Raw genomic sequence first — 25,700 nt, 5'->3', positions numbered from 1 at the left:
TAGCACATATTCTCTCATTTGACTATCACAATAACTCTGTACAGCATGGTAGGGAAGGCATCATTATTTTCTTATTACAGATTAGAGGCCCGGTGCACAATTTGTGTACCAGTGGGGTCCCTTGGCCTGGCCTGTGGGATCGGGCAGAAACCGGCTCTCCGACATCCCCCGAGGGGTCCTGGACTGCAAGAGAGGGTGCAGGCCAGGCCGAGGGACCCCACTGGTGCATAATCAGGGCCGGGGAGGGACAAGGGAGGTTGGCCAGCCAGGGCGGGACCATGGGAGGGCTCCAGGGCATGTCCAGTCTGTCTTACACAGTCCCAACTGGCCAGACCCCAGCAACAAACTAACCTACCGGTCAGGATGTCTGCCCCCTGGTGGTCAGTGCATGTCATAGAGAGTGGGTGAGCAGCCTTAGGATATCATTAGCATATTACAGTTTGATTGGTTGAACGGCCAACCAGATGACCAAACACTTAGCACATTAGGCTTTTATTATATAGGATGAGAGGATGATCTTGGGTAAGAGTGTGTCAAATAAATTGCTGATCGCTGCAAGGCAGTCAGTGGAACTGTCAGGCCTGGATCACAGGCCTTTGGCCTCTTAACTCAGGGTCTCTCCCACTCCACCACACAGCCGCTCACAGGATCTTCTTTGCCTTGGTGTCTCCTGCTGCAACAGCTCACCTGCCAGACTGGGGCCATCTATACATGTCTAAACACAGAGGCTACATGGCAGTGTTTCCCTGGTGCTATGTGAGATATCTAGGGGGCTAAGTGAATAAAACATTTTAAATTATAATAGTTCTGTCTTTCTTTTAATGTATTACGCAAAAAGTATAAATGCACATCAAGGCTTTGATTTTATGTCTATTACCACATAGGATGAAGGCAGAAAGAAAAGGTGAAAAAATGTGAACTACTTATATTCTGTATGTTTCTGTACAGTGGGAACTTTTAACCAAGAGGGTACTTCTTTTCTCTCTCCCTCTCTTTCTGTCACACAAAAACAAAGAAAAAAAGCCTGGGCTTGGCTGGTATGGTTCAGTGGTTGAGCGTTGACCTATGAACCAGGAGATCACGGTTTGATTCCTGGTCAGGACACATGCCTGGGTTGTGGGCTCGATCCCTAGTAGAGGGCGTGCAGGAGGCAGCTGATTAATGATTCTCATCATTGATGTTTCTCTCTCTCTCTCTCCCTCTCCCTCCCTCTCAGAAATCAATAAAAATATATTTTAAGAAATTTAAGAAAAAGAAAAAAGCCTACTCTCTATGGGAGGCCCTCATTGGCCCTCCCATGCTCAGCTAGAGGCTCCTTTGCGAACCTCTGCAAATCTCTAAGCCTGCACTTTTCACACCGCCCTGTCCTGGAGGTTTAATCCTCCTGTGTCTTTCTCTCTAGACTGCCTCCTCCCTATGGTCAGAGACCATGACATTCATTATTCTTGGCATCTCTGATATTTAGTACTGTGCCCAGGAGATTGACACTCAATAAATGCTTGCGGTATGAGTAAGTAAATCAACAGTCTCACTGTCCTCTGGATAGAACCTTCCACAGCAGTCATGAATGAAGCCTCCAAGTGTGCCCCTACTCTCTCTATTAAGTCTAAAACAATCACAAAATAAACCCTATACCAAATCATTTCTGTTGTTTTACCGGGGACCTGCTCCCTCTGCTCCTTTGTGCTTTTGCATGAAGACATCTGCATGAAAACAGGCTTCCTCGTCACCTTCCCCTTTCCTTCTGCTCCAGCTGCCAGCTCACCTGCTGTCAGTCTTCTCTGGGTGATAGCTAACCCCCCACCAATGCCTAATTGTGAGGTTTGGAAGCTACTTCAGGGCCCAGGGGTGAAAAAGCTGCAGGGAAACACCCTCTGCTAACATCTGAATCCTCACATCCTCTTTGGAAGGTTATCCCAGGGGACTCCAAGGTTTCCTAATGAGGGAAAATTTACCAGGAAACTGCAACTCTTAAAAAAGACCAGACTGCTCAGCCACAATTCTGAAAGGCGATGGATGCAAATTCCTTCCTCTCCCTCAGGTTTTTACTTGGATTCCGGAAATCTTTTTTTTTTTTTCCTTTTTCATTTATGTTCACAGTTCACTAGTTAACTCTGGCTGTCACTTGGTAAACCGTTACAATAAATAAAAATCTGGTAAGAGGTATGATGGATTCCTTTTTGGGGGAGGGGTTCCCATTAAATCCTGAAGAACTGAAACTGTGTCAAGGTGTGACCTGCATCCCTAAGGCTGGGAACAACGGTTGAACGTTTTCCATTTCGGTAAGCCAGATAGGAAGATAAAAGCATCCTACAGTTCATAGGTATGTTATCTATCACTTCTCTGTCCTGCCCATAGCCAGCACTCCTCTGTATGAGAGAGAAGCTGGAGGAAAAACCTGGCTTTTACTGGTAGAATTGAGTTAAGAGCTTCAGTCGCTGCTGATCAGACACACGTGAGAAAAGAGCTGAGACAGCTGAAGGCAAGAGAGGAATAGGTGGCTTTTCAATGCTTTCTGCAGACCAGGGCCAGGAAAATAACTATTTATGTGGAATCTTAAAATCCCTTCCTTGGACAATATGGTCACTTTCCTTATAAAGCATGTTCCAAATATTAGGTAATTAATTTTTTTTCATGCCACTCCCTATACCCTGCTCCCCTCAACAAACATCAACAATAAAGGGGTGATCTGGTGTTTTCCTCAATGGAGGAGAGACATGAGGGCAGTTTTCTATTCTAAGTCATCAAAATCAAATCAAATTCCTGAACACAGTCTAACCAGTGCCAAACCCTCCCCCTAGGTTTACACTCAATGTGATCAAAACTGAGAATTTATTCAAAAAGTAGGGAGGCAGTAAGTCTATTGGGTGGTTTTGGTTTGTGTGTTTCTTTTGCCACTGAGAACCTTCCATTTTGTTTTTATGATCTGAACTTATTTCTTAATAACTTCCTTTAAAAAATATATTTGTATTGATTTCAAAGAGGAAGGGAAAGAGACAGAAACATCAATGATGAGAGAGAATCATTGATTGGCTGCCTCCTGCATGCCCCCTACTGGGGATGAAACCAGAAACCCTGGCAGGTGCCCTGACCGGGAATTGATACAGGACTTCCTGGTTCATAATTGGATGCTCAACCACCGAGCCACACTGACTAGGCTGAATACATTTCTAATTGGTTATCAATTGTCAGCAATGAGTTTTATTTATTGAAAAGTATTAGCATACTTTTTCTTTCTGAACCCTCCCTCTCTAACATTTTGATTGCAGTAAAATGGAAAAGCCTGGGTTGGAATATTCTAGTCCTACCTTTTACTAAGTCTTCTAACCTTGAGCAAGTCACTTAATCCCCAGTCTTAGTTTCCCTATCTGAAAACCGGGGATAATAATATCTTTTTCACAGGTTGTTGAAGATGAACCTGTGAAGATGTATGACTATGATTATTAGCACAGAGTCCTGCCATTAGCAGGTATGCAAAAGCGTTCCTTATACTTTAATCACCTGCTCATCAACCTAAAAACCATCATGCTCTCCACTTCTTTGCCTTGTGCTAATACATAAAAAAGATGAATCAAAGCAGGTTTCTAGTCTTAAGAAAAAAAAAAAAGAGGCACAAGAATGCTTTGCAAATTTAATTTTAAGTACCTTTGCCCTTTAATTATGCTTACCATGGAGGTATAGAACTCATGGGCCTTATGGCTTTCTGCCTTGGATTTCATCTATGTGGAGCCAGGGCCATAAGTACCCACTGCTACAAAGGGCGGGATAGGTGGGAGGAGTGAGCCATGCCCACCAGCCCCATGTGCAGAGATACACAGATGTCACTCCAGTGGCTGCTTCCCCACCATCAGGCACACTCACATTTTCCCTCCTCCCTGTGAATTTTTAAAGCAGGAAACAGCTGTCAGGCTGTATAAATAATACAGCAAATCTTTAAATGGGAGCACATCTCCCACAAGTTGACAGGGCAGGGGCAGTCATTCATTTGTACCTGCTTAGCACAAATTACTGAATGCCTGCAGGAGAATCTATGATAATAAAAGTGTAATATGCTAATTAGACCAGAGGTCCTTCCGGACGACCTTCGGATGAAGCTGGAGTTGTGAGGGAAGCCTGGGTCCCGGGTGGCCAGGGATGGGGGGGAGGGGGGAGAGCTGGTGCCGGTAGCCGGGGGAAGGAAGACCTACTCTTGCATGAATTTCATGCATCTGGCCTCTAGTACAAGATAAAAACAGATCTTGGACCACCAGGTCCAAGTCTAGACCTAGAGTGCTGCCATGGCCAAGGCACCAACTCCTCTCCTGTTACCTTGCCCAAATCAGTCCCCAAGAATTCAAGCAGTCTAGTCTTGTTTATTTTATCAGCTGTAATCCTTAACCCCTTCCCACTGCCACCTCCATACAGGAAGTACTCAGAAGAAATGCCAGCCTTACAGGCTTTGACAGTCCTTGGCTAACGAGCAAGCATCACTGTCTATGAGCAAGGAATTGATTGAATATGTAATGGTACATCCACCTATACAATGGAATTCTGCACATCCATAAAAAAGGAGGCAGGTCTGGGCGCTGGCTGGGTAACTCAGTTGGTTAGAGCGTTGTCCCAATATGCCAAGGTTGTGGGTTCAATCCCTGGTTAGGGCACATACAAGAACCAACCAATGAATGAATGTATAAATAAGTGGAACAACACGTCTCTCTCTCTCTCCCCTCTCATTCCAGCCCCCCTCTAAAATCAGTATTATTAATTAATTTAAAAAGGAGGCAGGTCTTTTTGGACTAATCCTATATAATAAAGAGGTAATACGCAAATGGTCATTATGCCATGACGCGTAACAACTGATCTGCAAGAGGGCAGGGCAGCGAGCTACGTGTGGTGGAGAGCTATGAGCAGCGGTGGGCGGGGTGGCCAGCTGAGGGAAGCAGCAGAGAGCTACTCGCTCACGGATTTGTGTGCAGGGCCACTAGTATAAAAATAAAGCTGAAGTAAATTAAGTTAAAAAAAAAAAGAGTAAAGAACAGTATAAGTAGCATACTTCTTATATTTCTATTTATTCTATTTTATTACATTTCTAATGTAATTCTATTGTACTGAAGGGTATGTCAGTGGTAGTCTATGCACAGGGTCTCTCTGGAATGACACAGAATAAACTGCTTTTAATCACTTTGCAGAGGGGAAGGAATGAGGGGGATCAGGGGTGGGTAGAAGCTTGACTGTTTTCTGTATGCTATTTTGAAATCTTTAAAAAAATCTATTTTTTAACAATCACAGTGAAAAAAGGCAATGGGGAAAAAAGTGGACATTGCTGGACTATGTGTTATAGAGGACCAGTGACACAAAGCCAGAAAGAGCAGGACACGTCTCCTCACTTAGGGAAAGAAGAGGAGGAAGCTGCTGAGCTGTCTCTAAGCCTCTCCTCCACGGCAGCTTCTTCAGCAGGTGGACAGAGAAGGCCTGGGCCCAAGACCAGGCAACAGGGACAGGAGTTCTCATTTAACTTCCTGTTGAGGTTCCTTGGACAAGCTACCCATCCTCTCTGGGTTTATTTTTTAATTCTTTCAACGAGAAGGTTTGTTTAGATGATATTTAAAAATCACTTCAAGCTTTAAAATTCCATGATAATTTTTCTGGGACTCCAACAAATGCTTCAAATTTCCAACTGAAGTCATCTGAACAGATCCATCTGATGAAAGCTTTCCCAGCAGCTCTCTGGGTCCCTGGGCACACTACCGAGGGGGCCAAGCCACGACAAGGAACCTGTTCCCAACGTTCCAAAGGAAGAGAGCTTATAGGATGCGCTATTCTGCTGTTTGTGAAGGGCACGGGGAAAAACCTAGCGATGTTTGTGGAGGCAACAAACTAAAAAAAGCCCACGAGCAGTTGTGTAGGCTTTGTCTGGTTTGGCAAGCACAGGCAGCCATCCTGTTTAACATGCATATCCCCTTTTCATGAATGTCCATTTCACCACTATCCAAAAACCCTTTTATCATGAAATGAATTAACTGACACATTCTAAGCACCAGTCACAAAAGTAATGAACTCTCTTGTAAATCTGTTATTAGACAAGCTCAGACAAAAAAAAACACACGTTCCTGTTAGCCAAGGAAATTTGCACACAATTTTGATAAGTAGCGCTATGGCCACAAAAGACAGGAAATGGTTAGAGAACATCAATGCAGACAGAGGTGAAAGAGTGGGCAGATTTGAGAGGTCACCAGTTTGAAAATGGTCATTCCTACTCCTTCTGAAGGTCAACTTTGAATAAAAATGTTACAGATTCATTTAAAGCCAAAAAGGAAATCTGACAGTCTTAAATACAGATTTTTAAGTCCAAAATTTCTTATTTAATAAAAAAAAAAGAAGAGGAAATCTTCTTTAGTGTAATACGATTGGGTCATTTAAGTACTATTATATCTAAGCAGTCCAGACAGACCCACCAAACAATCCTATTCTTAAAAGCTTCTGGAGTGTTCAATGACCTCCTGAGATAACGAAGCTTGGGGCGGCAACACAGCCCTCATCATAGTCAAGAAGTTCTCTTAATAGCTAACCCAGGTTTTTGCATGTGTTTATGCTTTTGCACATGCTGCTCTTTCCTCTTGATTCACCGCCTAGTTCACGCATCCTTCAGGATCAAGCACAAAAATCGCTTTGTGTGTGATGTTTCCCCAACTCCATTCTTCCTGGTCACCACTCTTGCATGTGTGCAGTGTGCATGTGTGCATTTTTAAATTTATATATACTTATAAACTTCTTTAATTACAAAAATAAATCTGTCATACCTGTTTAGAAATATATAAAGTAAAAATGAAAGCTAACCTTTCATATGCCTAATCCCATTATCCCCTTCTTCATGTATACCCTCAGCATTCTCAATAAATGATCAATTTAATAATGATTGATAAATAAATAAGGATGATGGTGATAATAAATTTTCAGTGCTTACTGAGCACTAACTACAAACTAGGCAGTGTGCTAAATACTTTACAAAAATTAATGAATGAGCCAAAATGTCAATCCATTATTCCTATGTATAGATTTGAGTATTTCACTCTAAAGTGTTATAATTAAGTGACTTAGAAAAAATGTTAATAATTTGGTAAACAAAAGTATATTACAAAACAATATGTATAGCACTATCCCATATTTTGTAATAAAATTATAAATGCATGCTTAGATATGTGTATGCATATATCCTAACACTAGTATCTCTAGGTAGTGAGATTATGATTTTTATTTTCTTCATTTTGCTTCTAAATTTTATATAAGCATCTGTTGCTTTGTATAACAAGAAAGAAGTTATTTTAAAGAATAATACTCCCTTAAATCACTCCCTTTCAACAGTCTTCTTTAGGACAAAACAAACAAATAAACAAAAACACCTAAGAATTCTGAGCTTGACTAAGTAAAAAAACCAAATTTCATTTTTAAAAAGATAGCAAATCACTAGTGTTCTTAGTGATGAAAAAGCAGTGTTCAAGGAAGAATTAAAAAAATTGTTTTACTTGTAGGAAAAAGTCAATTTACTGCATATAGACTGTGTTTCTTGTCTGAAAAAAGTTGATTTCTCTCATTCAGAATCAGTATGCATATTTACTGGCTATATTTCATCTCACACCTGCAAGCTTAATTTCTCCTTTCTTGGTCATCAGAAGGTTAGGAAATAAATTTTAGTCCAGGCAATAAATCCTACTTGGCAAACTCAGAATAACTTAATTATTGAAAAGCAGCACCAAAGACCAGCCAGCAACTTTCCAAAGGGCTGTTAACACTACTAGTATTTTAAAAAGTTGGTTCCAGCCCTAACCGGTTTGACTCAGTGGATAGAGCGTCAGCCTGTGTACTCAAGGGTCCCAGGTTCGATTCCAGTCAAGGCCATGTACCTTGGTTGCGGGCACATACCCAGTAGGGAGTGTGCAGGAGGCAGCTGATTGATATTTCTCTCTCATCGATGTTTCTAACTCTCTATCCCTCTCCCTTCCTCTCTGTAAAAAATCAATAAAATATATTTAAAAAAATAAAATAAAATAAAAAATAAAAAGTTGGGTCCATCTGTTTAAAGAGATATTAGGAGATACATGAATAACAAAAAATACAATGTTTTAAAATTCTCTGCAAACCAATAATGCTACCTATCCCTCTGAATTTTAGTAATAATTGTGAAAAAAAATTCCCATCAACAAAAAATATAAAAGAAGGTCATCACACCACCTAGAAGAGGCTACAGACTTTAAAACCAAGACGTGTCAGCCAGAATATCTGAATGTAGTTCCCAAGACCCAAGAGATGTAGGCCCCCTTTCATGACCCCCTATGACTGAAAAAGAAACTTTCAAACAAAAGCCTAGTAAATGGTTAAAAAAAAAATCTTGGTAGAGTATCTGGGTGCATCCTTTCTCTTGAGGGTCCCTGTTAGACACATACAACAAGCGTAGGGACGGTCTCTGAATACGCCCAGATCTAATCCTAGGATATCAAAGACTGCCCTTCAGACACGTGACAAAGAGTACAAGTCCCAGATCTCCTGTGTGTGCAGCGCCTACAGATGATCTTTAAAGGCCAGCACGCTTCCTCACCGTGAAGTAGAACTGCTCTGTCTCTTGCTGGTTGGCTCTCCTCTTGGCAATGCTGGGCTTGCTCATGAAGGTTTCTGAGACTGTGGACTTGACGGACTCCATAGAGTTGCTGTACTGGAAGCAGTCAGACACGTCAAAATCCTCGACGGTCACGATGTCCTGGATGGTCTGCAGAGTGGCCTCCATTGTCTTTTTGACCTGCCACAACAAGGGCCAACATAATGCGTGAGGGGAAGGTGATGGAGAAGCTTGGAGAAGGGAAAGAGGAGTGGGCTGAGGAAGGAGGGAGGATGCTGTCAGAGGGTGCAACTCTGCCTCCTCCCATGGGACAGCGCTTAACACGTTAAGTGCCATGTCAATCACCGGTGACTGACACTATACTTTCCGTCCGGAAGACAAAACAGGCTGGGCGCTTAACGTGTTAAGTGAGTGATAAACACTACATGGACCTGGTATCAAGTGCTACACTCTCCAGTGAGGACCTAAACCAGTGATGGTGAACCTATGACACCCGTGTCAGAGGTGACACGCGAACTCATTTTTTTGGTTGATTTTTCTTTGTTAAATGGCATTTAAATATTTAAAATAAATATCAAAAATATAAGTCTTTGTTTTACTATGGTTGCAAATATCAAAAAATTTCTATATGTGACACGGCACCAGAGTTAAGTTGGGGTTTTTCAAAATGCTGATATGCCGAGCTCAAAAGGTTCGCCATCACTGACCTAAACCATCCCCTCCCCCACACTTGCCTTCATGCTACATACTTGACCCAGCTCCCAACTCTTTTATTTAATATTTACTTTTAAAATTTAATATTAGTTCTTGGCTATAATAGAAGTGCTAAGGGAGAGAGAGAATAAAATTTCAAACATACTCCATCATATAAAGAGTTACTTAAAATGTGTGATGGCCATGGTCCTGCAATGCCTCAGGTTCTATTTCATGACCTTCAACAAATGAACAAACTTGTTTCTCATTTATAAACTAAGTGACCCATGCCCAGTCCTTCCTTATCTTCCTGGGAAAAGTAAGACTTACTAAGGTGCCAGGTAAGAAGCTATGTGAGCTCAAAAGAAAAGAAACCTGATAATCATTCATATTGCCCTTTTGAATTGGTTGTTGAAAGCAAATACAGTGGGCCCAGGAGAAAGTCACCCTTTTCTAAAAGGACAGAGATGTTTGAAGCATCAAAGTCAAAAAGCCTCTGTTTGTTTGCAAATGCTGGAAAAAGCCAGGCAGGAGGGGGTGGTTTCAGAGACACAATATTGTTCACTCAGCTGCCAAGTGTCATTTTGATTAAATGTGTAGAGGGGGAAAGAAAGCATTTTGCAAAAGCTCAAAATAGAGCACAACCTTTGGCAATGCAAGAGCAACTTCCTGGAGTTCAAGGGCAGGATGTAGCAGAGGGGAAAATCCAAGCCTACATTTGGCGAGGAAATGTTTGCAGCAGCCCGGACATTCCCGGCGTGCTCCTTCCACTGCTCCCAGATAGGCGGCAACAAGTTCAACAGGGAACCTCAAAAGGTGGCTCTGGTCTCTTAAGCAGGAAACTTACCTCTTCGTTCTCGATCTTCAGGGTGGATAAGCGAGACTGCAGTTGTTGGCATCTCTGTACCAGCTCACTCTGGACAGGCTGCTGGGCACAGAGCTGGGAAGCCTGCCAGAAGCAAGTGATACCAGGTCAGAAGGAGGACACTACTTTCGGTGGTTCTGGAGTCCCATTCCTGCTAATAACACTACACATATTCAAGCTGTAAGGCTCACAGTTTCCACGTTAAACCAAAATCCAAAGCCAAAGTGTGTGGATCTCTTCCAGGACCAAATAGAACAAAGGAAGAATGAGGAGTGGGACCCAGTTGGGAGGACCGGGCCTCTCTGTGAGCCCATCTTTAGATGGGTGCTTGGCAGAGGCCGATCTACGCAGGGTCTGTGGCTCCATGGAAGCCAGAGTTAGGCCAGAGAAGACCGCCTTGGGCAGCCCCAGCTGCAGACACACAATGCTTTGGCACAGGGAGGATTTCCTGCTAGAGGTCCAAGTGGCCACCTCTCTGGCTCCCCCTTCACCCCCCTTTGTACACCAGAGTGAAAGCAGGAGAGAAGTGGGTCAGGAGGCTAACTTGCCGCTGTTGGCAGTCAGCATGTGTTTATAAATCTCTGCCAGGCATGAGAGCTCTGACTCAATTAGAGAAAGTGTAAAGCCAGGAACAAGTCCCCAGGCAATGGTAGAGGGCCCCAGAGGGCACGAAATCTGGTGGGAGCTGGCATTTTCAGAGACCTCAGATCTTCACCAAAAGTGTGGGAGCGAAGTCCACCCTTCCCCCAAGGATCATCGCCAGCAAGCGATGTGTGAAGGAACGGTCAAGCCACTGTCTCCTGATGATGGCATGGCTATGGCATGAGCGTGAGGTCACCCCCGTCCTCAGGATGACAGATTAGGAACAGGCTGGCAGATTGGGAGGAATGAGCCACGGGGAGGCAGCTCCCGTCACCTTGCCACCATGTGTCTCTTAGCCTCTCATCTAGAGAACGTCTGGAAAGAACTGCCCTTTCTTCCCCAGCCATGAGTGGGCATATCCACATGCCCACAGACCATTCTCTTGCTTGAAAAGACAAAACCTCTCTTCAAATGAAGGGGACTGGGACTTGACCTTTTCCTTCATTGGCTTTTAAGCTCCCAACGAACTCGACCTCTTCCCCCAGCTGAGGGGGGCCGGCTGAGCCAGCTCTCAGATCTGAAGAGAGCTGACTTCACTCTGGCTGTCGTATAAGCAGACACAATGGAGAAAGCTCGGTGGCCAGCTTTCTGGCCAAGTTAGGGCCAAGAGTAAAACTCTGGCTGCCTGATGTCACCGGTCAGGCATCCAGAGCCCCACCAACCCCCGGGGGCACCAAAAGGAGAGCCAAGCACCTCCTCCTCATACATCTGAGAGTGCTTGGCATCAACTCATGAGCGGAGCGCCCCAGAATACCAGTCAATGTGGGGCCTTGGCCAATTTCAGAGCTTCCAGTCAAAATGCCACCCGAAATTTGGCCCTAGTTCAGAGACTTCCAGGCAGCTCCCTCTTGTTGCCGCTATAGTCTACAGACAACCCACACTGATGGGGATAGACTGGCTGTAGGGACCAAGAAAGATCCGCCCTCTCCTCTTTCTATTTTCCACTCATATAAAGGCTAGACTGGAATGCGGAACCTTTGCAAGATCTAGCACTCGCCCTGGCCCTGCCTGACTCAGCCACTGACCAGCTACATCACATAAAGGAAAGGCCTAGGCAGAAGACTACATTTTTAAAGTAACCCAGACCTAGTAGGGAGGAGTCAAGGAGAGAAAACCACCTCCACGCCTGTTCCTTTAAGAAGCAGCAGGGCTGCTGATGCATGCTTTGGCAGTGGTCCTCTACCGGGGTGCAAGGTAATGCATTCCAGCTGTGCTCCGGAGTATGGAAAGGAGGCTCTGACAGAGCTAGGAGGGGGCCCGAGCACCCAGCATTTGGATCCCCCCTTTATGGAGACAAGCTGTTTGGCTCAGAAGGACCAGTCAACACCCGAAAATGTATCGCACCACTGAGCTAGTCCCCAAGTTCCACTGATTCTTGGGAAGCAGTCTCAGTGGCAGCTGGAGAAGGGGCTTGGAAGGCAAGAAGCGAGGGCAGGTGAGGAATGGGGCTTCCTGGGGTTTGGTGACACTCCTTCCCCTGCTCTAATTGCACATGCTGCCATCTCACTTCCCCATCTGTTCAGACGCTGACATTTCTCAAGCCACAGCAATGGAAACAGACTGTAAATGGCTTGGTTTTCCAAAAAAGGAGAGAAAAGAAATCATCTCCACATTTTTGTCTTTAAGAATGAAATGTCCCACTCACTATAGTGGCCTACTGATGACAGCAGATCCTCCGGTTACACTGCAAAAGTTGTCATTCTGGAGCAGGGCTTACTACAGAGGTCTGGATGCTAATTCTAAAGGAAGCGCCGGAAGCACCAATCCCTTGCTGGGAGGACACTGTGGTTTCTTGGTGACCTAGCACCCACCTCTGTCTGGTAACTTTGGCCTGACTGCCCTCCAGGGAACCTCCCACTCCACAACTCACGCCATGTACTTTGGATGGGGGCTCTCCTCAATAAGGGGATGGTGATGTGACCTGGGCAGAAGGCAAGCAGCTGACTGCAAATACCTAGTCACACTGAGTGACTCGGGATAGGCAAGTCACCCCATCAGAACCAAGAAGGCACATGAGACTATGGGAGCTTCTAGGAGGTAAGCAGATACCCTCTCCACTGGATTTCCACCTAGAAAAAGATAAGGCGGGAGTAGTCATCTTGCCCCCACAAGATAAGAGCCTGAGAATAGGACCGACATAGGACATGGAGCACACAGAGAAAAGCCGGGTCCTCATAAAATTCCCACTCCTAAATCTAGCCAGGCCTGCTGGTTCCACCTTCAGCTTTTATTATGGAAGCCTATACATCCTCCTTCTTATTTGAGCAGTAGATTAAATGGTGGCTCTTACCCTCAGGGAAAAGGTCTACTCATTTGTGTGCACAACCACCAGAAGTGGAACCGAAAGGTTCGCAGTAATGGAAGCCAAGAAGCTTCTCTTCCCTCTCACTTTAGTTTATTTAAGTCCTTCTTGTTTCAGTCACTGAAGGTGAAAAGTCCAAAACAGCGCCCCCAGGTTCAGCCTCCCCTGCTTGGGCAACCAGCACAGGCCTTCTGGATGATATTGCAGCTCCTGTCCTCTCTGTAGGTACCTATGCTTTTTTGTTCAATACCCAAACAAAACAACATCTTTTATTGCAATCTTCTAACCCTAGGAGAATAAGATCCGTCAGAACTCTGCCAAATGACAACAGATCACATTATTCCTCTCAGCCTTCCCTCCCCACAAAGCCATTGGTATCTGGCCCATCTCAGCTCTCACTTCTTCCATCCTTACCACTTGGACTCCCCTCTCCCTCTTCCTTTCACCATTACCGAACTGTTAGCAGTTTTTAGAACATACCTGCTGCTTTTCACTCCTTTGATCCTTCTCATCCCTTTGGGTGCCCAATCCTGTGCATATTTCTAATTCTCTCTCAACTCCCCAGACTGTAAGCTCCCGAGGGCTCTAATCCCCAACGTCTAGGGTCAAGTTTAGTGGACAGCAGGCACTCAGTAGCTGTTTGCTGAATGAGGGGAGCGCCTCACTCATCTGACGGGAAGGCCAGGCCTTACTCTCCCCAGAATAATGCGGCCTTAGTGTCGTGAATCTAGATTCAAGTAAGTGAGGGGAGGAGAGCCTCACCATGTCCCCCATGTGGGGCTGGAACTCAAACTTCATAGGTGGGCAGAAGACATTGTTGTACATCTCCATGAGGCGCTGCTTGTCACTGGTGGCATCCAGGTTTTCTACGGCATTCTCGATGGCATCCAGACCCTCGTGCTTCGACTGCTCCAGGTTCAACTCAGCCGACAGGAAGGTGCGCAGCGCCCGGTTCAGGCTGGCGTGGTAGCCTAAGTCACAACACTGCTGTGGAGAGGAGAGCACATGAGCAAACCCTGGACAGCCCCAGGGCTTGGCAGAAAGGGAGGGTGGCCTCCAGAGCAGATGTGACCATGTCAATGAAATGACTGCAGTAGGAAGAAGGTTGACATTCGGACTTCCAAGACCTGGGTGAGATTTCTCAGTTCCTGACTTCCATTTCAATGGTAAAATATACCGTAGAGGACTGTGAGGTGCTCAGAAGAAAGAGGAGTCATTCGGACAAAATAAAATTATCGAATCATGCACTGTACAGTGCTATTCAGTAAACATGAGAAGAGTTAAGAGTTAAAGGGAATCCTCTCCTATTTTCGGATTTCTCTGGGGACACCATTATAACAAAATTCAATAACAAAAATATAGCCTGCCAATCCCTGAGGGTTACTGTGGTTAAGTCAGTACATACCAACCAAGCCAGGCCATTTCCACACTCAGAGTCCAGAAGTTAGAAGTGTTGCAAGAACAGTTAATTACACAAACTCAGAACTCGAGGTGGGAGAAGGACTGGGGGCCTGACTCTGTCAGTGATCACCCCCATCAACTCCCAACATTCTAGAATAGGCCTTAAGCTGCAGACTAAGATTTCAGCACTAATGCTCCTGCCCTATAGAAATAGCATTTAGCAGGCCAAAAGTTTCTAAATATAAGTCTTAGTGGGAAAATTCATGTTAAAATAATTGGATTTTCTAAAGCAAAATAAAAAAGGCATGACCGAGACAACAGTATTAAAGAAGTACTGGATAGTAAGCCAGCAACCTTGGAAAAGCCACTCCCATCCCCGAACCTGTTTCCTCAACTGTAAAATGAACCGTTTGCCAGGTCAGTGGTTTTCAAGCTGTAGACCAGAGCTCTATGGTTCCGTGCCAGAACCTTCTCAGGCTGCCCTTGAGAAGCAGTAAAAGGGCAGCCCAACTAGTAGGACTGGGAGTCTCCTATCCCTGTTTCAACCAAACCAACTCTGCTCTTTTTTCTATTTAATAAATTGGCATTCTTTGTAAGGTCTGGTTTGAAGAAAGAACTCTTCTGCTAGAGAAAATGTCTGAAACTACTTGACAAAATACAATCCCTAAGGCCCTCTTCAGCATTCTGTAACTCTGACAATCTTCCCATCCCTCCCAAGGGACCCAGAGATCCCAATAGCTCGGTCATCCATTATCCCCTCTATTGCATAAGCCGCTTTGAGATCCCAAACCCAAGGAGACACGTCAGAGGAGAATCGGGAACAGAGTAAGACCATCTGCCTGACAGTCACTGCATTCCATAAGCAGGCATCAAATCAACTCATTCCCAGCCTTGACCCTTCATCCCCTTCATCACGATCACACTGGGAGCAGCCACTGCTGGGGAAGAAAAAGCATGTGATCTGCCTCCTCCTCCCAGCATCTGACAAGAAGCTCAGCGACAGAGTGGCTGGGCTCTGGGTCCAGTGCCAACAGGCTCTGGCAGGTGCCTGGCTGCAGTGGAAGAACAGCAGTTACAGCTCAACTAGAGACGGAAAGACATTACATTCAGTTGAGAGGGAAGAACAAATGGAAGCTAGACAAAAGCGGCTGATTGGGAGGCTGCACGTGCACAGCCCTTCCTCCTCTGGGAGACCTGCTGCTCTAGCTGGGCTGCCCTTCAGCCTGCAAGCCCTCCTGAGGTCTGTAAGTCTGATGAACAGAAGTGACACTACCCACAGGGCTGAGCAAGGGTGTAGGCTGGGGGTGCGGGTGGGGGTGAAGGTTTTTAGTGCAGAAGAGAATGTAGGGGGAGGCAGGGTGCCCTTCATAAACGCTTACATGGTTTTACTAACCTCCTTTTCTCTCCATTCTCACTACCTCTATCCTAATTCATACCCTTATCATTTTACACCAGTGCTACCTGCTTCCCTCATCTGCTGAAGAGCCTAGAATAGCTCTATTTCCCCCCCTAAATTAAAGACCACCTTCCTCAGTTGGAAATGTTTAAAATGCCTCTGTTTACTAAGTGAAGTTAAATAACTTGAGTAAGATCAATGGCCAAAACAAGTTCTAATCTCTTTAGTCTGACCATCTAACATCATCCCTCTCTAGCTGTTCCTTCAAACCCCTCTGCTCTAATCCAATGACACACTCTCTGTTTAGGGTAACATATTGGAAAACCATAGACCTCAAATCAGCTGTATGACTATGAGCAAGCTACTTAACCTCTCTAAACCTCAATCAGGGAAAATAGCAGTCTCATAGGTTGTTGTGAGGCCAATAACAGGCAATATACATATATATATAGCACTATGCAGACACTTAAACACCAGTCATCAATATCCTCAAATTCACCACATCTGCTCTTCAGCTCCTAGCATTTTCTCTTCTTGAAATGTTTCCCACTTCTCTCACCCATTGCAACTGGACCCAATTTTCGAGATCCAAATGAAATTCCCAGCCTCTGGGAAACCAGACAGCCCTGCAACCCTGGCATGCATTGACCTTGGCCTCCACTCAGAACCACATTCATCAGCAGCCCTCATGTGACACAGAATACACTTCCTCACTCTGTGACTTGCCATTTCATATCACCCCCACCAGAAGGCAAGCTTCAAAGAGGGCTTGGCCAGTGTCTTACTTCATTTTTAAAAAAAATATATTTTATTGATTTTTTACAGAGAGGAAGGGAGAGGGATAGAGAGTTTGAAACATCGATGAGAGAGAAACATCGATCAGCTGCCTCCTGCACACCTCCCACTGGGGATGTGCCTGCAACCAAGGTACATCCATTGACCGGAATCGAACCCGGGACCCTTCAGTCCGTAGGCCGACGCTCTATCCACTGAGCCAAACCGGTCAGGGCGTCTTACTTCATTTTTAAATCCCCCACCATTAGGCCTTGCTCCTAATAGGCATTTAATAAACATCAGTGGATTGATGGAAGCCAAGATGCCAAGCTCTCAGAAAATAACCCACTTAGGCTGCATACGAATCTAAGTCAAGTGGTAGATGTAGCCACTGAAGCCTTTTGTGTTGTTCACCCTGCATGGCCATGGAGGGCAGGATGCTTGCTTGGGCTGGTCCACGGCCTCTATTATATAAGCGTTCTATAGCTTCTCTGTGCCAGTGAGTCGGGGTCTGACTCATGACATACTCTTTGGCTCCTCTAACCTTCAGCTAACCAGGGATATGCAAAATAGGTTTTCCAGAGCCTTGCTATCCACAATCTGCAAGGGAACAGCTGAAAACAGAGGCATTAGCAAAGAAGCAATTTCTGCAAGGTGAGGTCATGAGATTTGAATACAGGGTGAGGCAAAAGTAGGTTTACAATTTTGAGCACACGAAACACAGTTCATATTATTATCCAAACGAACAACTGAAAATCTACTTTTGCCCCACCCTGTATTTCAGAAGTACTAGGGGAATCAGTGAGTCGAGGCAGACATCATTTTGCTCACAATGGGGACAAAACATGCTTTCTATGGCTTCTGATGGGTTCTGTAGCCAAGATGGGCTCCCTTGGCCATTTCTGGGTTATATAAATGTTTGATGAAACTTTCCCAGGGGAAATCAATTTTTTATAAGAATTTAATGATAGCCCATCCAGATGTGTGATGACATGAGTTGACAGCTCATTAACCCTTTACCAGTTGAAATCTGAGACTGCAGAGAAGGCCTAGGAAAAAAAGTGGGTATAATAACACCCACTTCAAGCTCACACAGAAGAGAAAAATAACTGCCCTTCATAAATTTTCCTGTCCAGCAAGCTGGGTTCCCTCATGTTTGACTTGGGTGCACACGATGTCACAGATTCTCCACTGATGGACGCAGCATGCGCAACACCCCAGCTATGCATGAGAACAATGCCCTGTTCTTCATTCATCCATCTGTTCCTGGGGCGACAGAGCCACAGGAGTATGGGGGAGGAACATCACATTCCAACGAGCCTACAGTTCTTAGACTCCATCAAGTCAGCTCAGAACAAATGTCCTTTTGGCCTAAAGTTGGGTTTTCCTGGTGTGTATCAGATGCCTCACATGGATTGCTACAGTCTGAGTTTAAATTTTATACTATATTATAAAAAGAGGGCAAAGGCTAGTCTTTGTGCCAATGTACTGACATCAACAAAAAGAACTTTCTGCATCCTTACTATCTGCAGCACACACTGAGTTTCAACCCACTAGGAAGAAGGCATCACACAGATGGCACAGACTGGAATAAGACTCATCCCATGTCTTAAAGCAAGTTCTGGATATTGTCAAGATCAGAATGCCATCGTACCCAGACTCACCACTCACTCCTGTTGGCTCACTGCCAAAGCATCCTTTTGGCCATTTTTATTGCAAAGAGCAGCGAGAAAAAGGAAGTACTGACACATGCAATAACGTAGATGATGCTCAAAAACATCATGCTGGGCAAAAGAAGCCAGCTATAAAAAAGCATCTGCTCTATAATCCCATTTTGTGAAGTTCTAAAATAGGTCAAACTAATTCATGGTGAAAGAACTCAGGACAGTGGTGGCCTTGGGGAGGGGAATTGACTGGGAAAAGAAAAGAGGAACTTTTTAAGGTGATGGAAATATTCTATATCTTGACAGAGATGTGGGTTACAAGAGTGTACGAATTTATCTTGAACATGTAACACTTAAGTTCAGTTATTGTAGGTACATTATATCTCAAAACATTAAAAGGCACAAAAAGGAAAAAATCTTGGCTTAGGAAATCATCATCTTCTTCCTCCTTCTATTCCTTTCTTCATTTGATGAATAAACTATGCACTCAGCTAAGTATTAAACTCTGCATGTATGTACTATGTGTGTATTAAGGTAAAGAGAAGACCCGTCTCCTGTCCTCACGAGCTTAGAGAGGAGACTAAGAGATCTTCCTCTGTTCTTAGCGCAGCGACTCTCAAACTTTTTTTGATCTCTAGCTCACAGTGAGAAATATATCTTACATCATCTCTCTCTCTCTCTCTCTCTCTCTCACACACACACACACACACACACACACATTCATGGGTGTGCAAGCATGTACACTTATCTAACATAACAGTTTCACCAAATAAAACGTAACTTTACTCCTGAGACATACCTTGATATTTTCTTTCTTATTCTATTCCAGTCTGGTTTAATCATTAAAAAAAAAAAAAAGTCAACCCATGAAAGTGATTGTCTGACTCCCTAATGGATGGTGACCTAAGGTCTGAAAAATACTGTCCTGGGGCCCTGTGCTTCCCTCTAGTGTGGCAGTGAGCCCACTGCGTAGATACTGTCTGTCTGTATGTCTATGAATACCTCTAGGTCAAAACTATTCTATTCCCTTTTGTGTGCCTGCTGCTGAGCACACAGCCCCATCTCAAATAACTATTTACCAAAACATTTATAAAACACAAAAATGTTATCAGCCTTTCTTAGAGAGTAATTAATCTGTCCCCACCTCAAGAAAAAACAAAACTAAACCAACATCAAACAAAATAAAACAAAAGCAACTTTAGTACCTGTGTGGCCTGGAATGCTAGCAACCTGGGCTAGCTCACAGTAACCCAGACCCATGCCCTAGCTGAGTACTGAGGGGGCTGGCAGGCTTCTTTTCCATGGTGCTTCTGGTGGCATTCTGTGAAGACAGGCTCTTAATAGATATATTTAATGAGGAGCCTAAGGTACAAAATAGCTTACTCCTTAGACTGATGTTAAAACACCTACTAACATCTCATGGAGGGTCCATGGATTGCCAAGGTTGTGCCTGACAAAGCTGCCCTGGGGACAAAAGGAAAAGGACAGACCAGGAGCAGAGGTGTGGTGGACTGGCAGTCTGACTGGCCAAGTGTGAGATAAGCAGCAGACAGTGAGCACAAGAAAGAAGTGATTCTCTTCCTCACACTGAGAACAGGCTTCTCTCCCAGGGAGGAGCCGTTCCCCTGAGGAGGAGAAAGGATCCTGTTTAGGGCTCTGACCTCCACTGAAGGACAGTGTTCAGATTGGCATCAACAAGCAGGGAGAACAAAGAGGCACCTGAACAGCGACCAGGGCTCCACTTACCCAGGAAGACAAAGGCACCCAGGGCGTTAAGGGGCTGAAACTTACTGAGTCAAAACCCCCTGGTTCAAGAGACAGGAATCTGTGTTTTAGAAAGTTCCCCAAGCAACTCTGATGTGACACCAGGTTTAAGTACCAATGACCTACTCTAATTCTTCAGTTGGCCAGAGTGGGGCAGGGAGTGGAGGGGGAGAGAAAGCATAGTTCCAAAACAGCCCCATAGAATCCAGCAAGTTAGGCAAATCTTAGACCAGAAGCCCACATGATATTGTGAAGTGTGGCAGGTTTGTCTGTGGAGAAACCAAGGCAGGCAGGCAAGTAGGAGAGATCTGGCCAGGGGCCTGCAAGCCCAGCGGCTGCCGGCTGCCAGCAAGAGGCAAACCTCAGGCCTCAGAAAGGAGACTGACTGACCAGGATCTGCCTGAAGCCCTGGAGACTGGGTTGCTGATGCTAATTCAGCTGGGTCCAGGCCCCGCCTTCTAATGACTGGAGGGAGAGGGGAGAAATGGTGTACAGTACACTTGAGCAGCTTCTGTTAGGACTGGTTCAGGAACTGGGCCAGATTGGGCAGGTGGAAGGAATTGCAAGGCTCAACCACTACAAGGTTTGAAGGAAAGCAGCAGGAGAGCAAGGCTGAGCCATAAGGCCAAAGTCAAAAAACTTGACCCTGGTGCCTGCCCCATGCAAAACACATGTGCCCACTATCCAGCTTCTCTCAATGACTTGGTGCCACATACCAAGAAGTACGAGCCAGATGTCAGGGGCATCTGAGTACCTTCCTATTCAGGACCTTAATTCGCAGCGAACCTTTGGTAGGTAAACCTCTTAACCCCTACATTCCTTATCTACAAAATGAAGATAGGTTGGTGCATGGGCGGTTCAGTGCTAGAATTCTCGCCTGCCAAACTGAAGATAGTAAAACTGATTCCAAAGGGTGATATGACAATCAAATGAGCTAAGACTGAGAAACATGAAGTTATAAACGTAAGGTATGGCATTCTAATGCTTTTGCTCTTGCCACTTCGACGTGCAAGTAGCTGATTTAAGGGAGACAGAAGAGCATAGTGGTTAAGAGCATGGGTTAGTAATCAGACCTAGGTACACATTTTGCCTCTGCCACTTATTAACCAAGTCTGGGTAAGTCATCTGAACTCCGTGGATTTAATCTGTACCAATGGAGAGAATAATGTTTTGTTCCAAGGATGCTGATAAGAACTGAAGGGGAGGTAGTGTAAAGTGCTTCACCTGGTACCTGGGGCATGGCAAGCCCCTGGTGGATCATGGCTACTTTCTTCATGATTGTTCTCAAAATACCTGAGCTGCCTGAGCAATAGAACCGGGGACGCCTGACCAGATCTCCAAAACCAGGAAAGAGGCACCCTGGAGCCCCAGCTTTCAGCACTTACATCAATAAGGTCAGACAGGTCGTGGATGTAGTACTTGAAGACAGACGCATTGGTTGCCTCCAAAGCCAGTAAGTACTCATTCCGGGCTTTAATGGCCTTCAGCTTATTCTCCGTGTACTTGGCTTGGCGCTGAAAAGGGAACGAAAGTTCAATTTTACTTTTTTTCAAAAGAGGAGACTGTTCTCTAAAAGATGAGAGTACAGCACATTCAAGAACCACAATTGTGCTGCTACTCCCTATGCGCATCTTCCTTAAATTGGGTTCTAATTCTGTTTAATGAGATTCAAGGGCACAATGTAGATCAATCCGGGAAAGGTTAATGAGGCTCCCTACTTTAGATGCGTGTCCCACTTTGATTCTATCTGCAAATACCATTCTCCTTCCTTGCATGGCTACCTTGAAGGAGGTGTCACTACATCCACCCCTGAGCAGCTGACACCTGAAGCCAAACCTAGGTCTACAGTCCCCTTCCAGGCTTGGGAAAGGTGACTGCGTGTCTTGTTTATCTGTTACGGTGAAAATCCAGCAGCTCACATGCCCAGGTTCTTCCAGATCCCAGATTCCTTCTGGGCAGACATCAAGGACTCACTTTGGGTGATCAGGCACTAAAAGAACCTAGAGCTTCCTTGTTCTGCTCTGTGCCTACTGGGAGATTCAGATTAGTCCCGACTTCCAGATGCGCCTCCCTGGCCCCTACCACTGCCGGAGCACACCCACCTTCTCTTTCATCTTCTCAATCTTCTTCACTGAGCTCCTCCGGACGTGCTTCTCCTCAATGCGGATGTTGGACGAGGAGTCAGGGGAGCGTGGGGTCTGCCGGTCCTCCTGCTTTACCGATTTGCCAATCTGCTTCTCCTCCTGCTTCTCCGCCTCCTTTAGCTTGCTCTGAGCACTGATGCTGTCGGCATTGTACATGTGATATGTCTTCATGACCTGCAAGACACCCCCGCCCCCACCCCAGAGGTCAAACCAATAGGGTCAGTTCTCTGCCTTGCAGACTAACAGGCCTAGCCAGACCTAGCAATGTCTTCATGGCCCAAAGGGAAAAATTCTAAGTGTTTGGAGTGGATTTTAATATTATATTTTAAGACCACTCTAAAGCATAGGAGAGCAGGATTTGAACTGAGCCAACATGCCTTATTATTAAAATGACTTCTTGTCTTCCACCATGTATTATTTATTTGTATTTATTATTTGTCATCATTACTCTTTTATATTGGCCAAGTAATTTCTATCCCTTAGTCATCTCACGATGCCAAGTAGATAGGAAACAACACCACCACTCAGACCCCAGAGCAAAGCCTGGGTAGAAACCCTGAAGAGGGCAGCACAGCCTAGGGAGTAACCTATACGTTTTGGACATTTCAGATATAAAATGAGGAAGAAAAAAAGGCTCCGGGCCTGGTATCCTGGGGATCTGTCTTGTCTGCTTTTTTTGGTTAATCCTCATCTGAGGATATTTTTTCCACTGATTTTTAGAGAGAGTAGAAGGGAGTGGGGCGGGGGGGGGGGGGGGGGGAGAACATTGATGTGAGAGAGATACATGGAGCTGTTACCTCTGCCCCCCCCCCCCCCCAACTAAGGGCAGGATTGAACCGGCAACCCAGGTACGTGCCCTTTACTGGAATCAAACCTGCAACCCTTGGGTGTGGGGGCCAACGCTCTAACCATTGAGAGCACCGGCCAAGGCTGGTCTGCTTTATACACATCAAACACTCTCTCTCATAGGAATTGGAAAAGCAGCAGCAATAACAGTGGCAGCTATCATTTCCTGAGCACTTAGTATATTCCTGGCTTGGTGCCAAGTGCCACACACACATTTTCTCATTTCATCCCTGCAGCAATCCTGTGACCTAGACAACAATCGGATGAAACCTGTAAACCTGCACAATAAACCAGGTAAGAGCCTGAGAAGGAATAAAATCCACATCACGTGAAACTGGAGTTGCCAAAGGAAGGAAGTAGTATCAAAGGAGAGGGATACAATTTTCCCATTTTCCATCAAAGCAACTGCCTGGGAGTCCAATGCCTTTTCTCAACTGAGCGGCCAGGAAGCTTGGGACTTGTGTTTGTTTAATTTCTACCACTTAGTACATGCGTGTCAGGCGCTTTATGTACATCACTTCATTTAATCCTCACAACAACTCGGTGAAAGACATGGCATTATTTCCACTTTTAAAGATGAGAAAACTGAGATGTAAAGAGATTAACTCTCACATCCAAGGTCACACAGCTAGTAAATTGCAGAATCAGGATTTAAACCCAGGTTGTCAGGCCATTAAGACCACAGTCTTAGTCACCAAGCAGCAGTGTCTCCTCTGCATGGGACCAGAGCTGACCTTATTGGAAGGAAAGGTTAAGTTTCATCAAGAGAGGCTTGAAAAGAGAAACTGGTTTCATTTACAGACTTGAGAAAGATCAGTGGCCTCACACGAAGACTAATTTGGTCCCCAGGGGGCATTTGGTACTGTCTGGAGACATTTTGTATTGTCACAACTTGGAGCTTGCTGCTGGCATCGAGTAGGTAGAAGCCAGGGATGTTACTAAACACTCTACCTACAGGACAGCCCCCACAACAAAGAACTACTGGTCCAAACGCCCATGGTGCTGAGGTTGACAAATTCCGGGTTAGAGGGACTTTGTGGGTAAACTAATATCTTAAGATCAGCTGGTGATAGAGGAAGGAATAAAGAATATTGGGACACTTACAAAATCAAAGTACATTAGAGTATAAATAATGTCTCATTTTGGATGCAGAATGTTTTAAATCTGCTTCACCTTATTTTGAACCTGACATCATTTCCCATAAGTATAAGACCTTCTCTGCATATTCTCTACACAGGAGAAATGATATTTAATATCGAGAGCATTAAAAACCTTTCTAAGTAATTCAAATGGTCCACCAGGTTTCCAGATTGACTATGAAGTGAGAAAGAGGCATCTGGTCTCTGGGGTGAAGAAGGGAAGACAGGAGGCTCCTTTTTCTCTCTTTTCACCTGAATGTGACCAAGGGATTCAAAAGCTTGAGTGAATAGTCAAAAGTGAATGATTTCTAAGAAAGTGATATTCTATTTCATGAAGATGCATAATAAATAATTAGGAAACACTATCAATAAACACGAGAGACAATAAAGAGCTCAAAGGAATAGTGCCAACAAGACAACATGTGAAGGAATAAAAATTAACAACTTATATTGCTCCTTCCCCCTAAAGAAGGTAAAGAATTCTCCCAAAATAATAAAACACTATCTCATCTAAAAAACTACAAATTCCTAAGGGTAAGCACCACTTCTTTTGTGTTTTCTTCTCTTCTCCAAAGTTGGGAAATATGTAGACAGTGGTAGTTTTATAATCAATGTGGTTGCCTAAATGACTTAATGACACTGAATCTCTCTTCTATGGAAAAAGAAGTATCATTTCCTCCAACTCAAGGGAAAACTGAGGTATCCAAAGGCTACCTCAGTATAAGTGACATCAAAAGAATTGGAGAGAGAGGACTTGGAGAAATTAAATATAGATATAGATATAGATATAGATATAGATATAGATATAGATATGTAGTGAGGCAAATACAAACTAGGGAAAAAATTCAAGAAGTCTAAATCCTCAGTTCTGCAAAGAGAATTAACTTTACTTTGAAAAACACAATATTGAGTTTGTCTTTAGTTCTCCCTCTCCAAGGCACACTAAAATAATAGGAAAAAGTTATTATTATTATTTTTAGTATAAATTAAGGCATATTTCTAAGAATAAAAGTGGAAGACAAAAAGCAGGAGACAAATAGTAACTGACCTGTTGAACCCTAAACCAGAGGTAGAGAGAGCCAAGAAGCAACCAGACTTATATCACAAAAGCCGCAAGAGGAAATGCTGGCAGCGAGAGGAAGGTGGAGCTAATAACAAGAGAAACGATTGAAGGCCTGAGAACAGTTAGACTCCCAGATCCCATCTCCTCCCCCGCCCCCCGCCCTGTAGTGGAAGACGAGAGGTTTATATTCTTAGGAGTAGCCCCAGCACCATGGACTCGGCCACCAGGGTCACTGAAGATAGGAGTACTGAACTTAAACAGGAGTAGCAACTGAAAATTCTAAAAGGACTGCTGAGATGGCCCAGGCCTCCGTACATCTTGGCCCCGAAACAATTGGGAGATAGAAGAGCTCTGTCTGGAGAATCTGACCGTCCAAGATCAAAGACCTAGAAAGACTCGTCTTCCCCCAAACACAGT

At 44.6% G+C, this 25,700-nt stretch overlaps 1 protein-coding gene across 15 annotated transcripts in view; it reads right to left on the bottom strand.

Moving 5' to 3' along the window:
* SRGAP2 (SLIT-ROBO Rho GTPase activating protein 2) overlaps window positions 1-25,700 on the bottom strand; it is a 239,460-nt gene that overhangs the window by 39,222 nt on the left and 174,538 nt on the right. For 11 of the 15 annotated variants that reach the window (XM_023758976.1, XM_023758978.1, XM_023758979.1 and 8 more), the window contains 5 exons: window positions 22,194-22,409; window positions 21,477-21,605; window positions 13,855-14,079; window positions 10,131-10,232; window positions 8,573-8,770 (listed from right to left, as the gene is read on the bottom strand). In XM_023758976.1, the coding sequence (XP_023614744.1) occupies window positions 8,573-8,770; window positions 10,131-10,232; window positions 13,855-14,079; window positions 21,477-21,605; window positions 22,194-22,409 (870 nt within the window). The remainder of the gene's footprint in view (window positions 1-8,572; window positions 8,771-10,130; window positions 10,233-13,854; window positions 14,080-21,476; window positions 21,606-22,193; window positions 22,410-25,700) is intronic. The other 4 variants (XM_023758977.1, XM_014460930.2, XM_014460931.2 and 1 more) reach the window with 1 other exon arrangement.

Source organism: Myotis lucifugus, unplaced genomic scaffold, assembly GCF_000147115.1.
Source record: "Myotis lucifugus unplaced genomic scaffold, Myoluc2.0 scaffold_145, whole genome shotgun sequence".
NCBI classification, from domain to species: Eukaryota; Metazoa; Chordata; class Mammalia; order Chiroptera; family Vespertilionidae; genus Myotis; species Myotis lucifugus.
This window is presented reverse-complemented; position numbering and strand designations above follow the sequence as displayed.